The sequence below is a fragment of the Myotis lucifugus genome, unplaced genomic scaffold (assembly GCF_000147115.1).
Source record: "Myotis lucifugus unplaced genomic scaffold, Myoluc2.0 scaffold_1539, whole genome shotgun sequence".
Classification (NCBI taxonomy): domain Eukaryota; kingdom Metazoa; phylum Chordata; class Mammalia; order Chiroptera; family Vespertilionidae; genus Myotis; species Myotis lucifugus.
The window spans coordinates 31,151-31,887 of NW_005872587.1; the positions used below are offsets into that span (position 1 = coordinate 31,151).

General features: G+C 73.4%; 1 protein-coding gene across 1 annotated transcript in view; it reads right to left on the reverse strand.

Annotated features, from left to right (window-relative positions):
• LOC102427950 (visual system homeobox 1-like) overlaps nucleotides 1-402 on the reverse strand; it is a 5,606-nt gene extending 5,204 nt beyond the window's left edge. The window contains 2 exon segments of the mRNA XM_014449913.2: nucleotides 4-176; nucleotides 178-402. Of these exon segments, the coding sequence (XP_014305399.1) occupies nucleotides 4-176; nucleotides 178-402 (398 nt within the window).
• Between the last annotated feature and the right edge of the window lie 335 nt (nucleotides 403-737).

Sequence of the window (737 nt, forward strand, 5' to 3'; positions counted from 1 at the left end):
CGCTGCTGGCGGCCAAGCGGGGATGGCGGGCGGCGGAGGGCTGGTGGGGGCGCAGGCTCGGGCTCCCGGCGAGGCAGAAGGGGCACGTCGGCGAGGAGCAGGCAGGGCCCCCTAGCGGCCGCGGGGGGCTGTGCACCGAAGCCGCAGAGGAAGCCGAGACCCAGCGGAAGGGTCCCGAGCCGCGAGGCGGGGGCTGCCGAGCCCGGGATTGGGACGGGGCGCGGCCGCTGGGCCCTCGCAGCCCGACCCCGGACCGAGTCCGGCCGGAGACGGCAGCTCAGCCTCCAGGCCCAGCAGGTCGGTGATGGCGAAGCCGCGGGGGCGCGGGCCGGTGGGGACGGCACCGGGCGCCAGCGCCGTGCCCCTCGCGCGCCCTTCGCAGAGCGCGTCTCGGCCCGTCATGGGTTCTGAGTCGGGGAGGCTTGACCCTCGGTGGGTCACCATCGCGAAAGAGGCTCGGCTAAGAGTTCGCTTTATATAGCTGGGGCTCCCGTCGGGCGCGGAGGGCCAGGAGGGCTCCCAATCAGCCCGGCGCGGGTGCGTCATCGCCTGGGACCCCGTGAGCTGGGACGCCACCAGTTCCCCTCCCTCCGGTAGCCGCCCTCGCAGCTGCAGTCCCCTCTCTTCCCATCTGGTCCCAGCTGTCCCCCTGCCCCGCCACCACCCCCGTTTTCGGTGGGAGGAGACACGAGAACCCGTTATCTGCCCGTCCCTCTAAAAGCCGCAGGTTTCAGTGC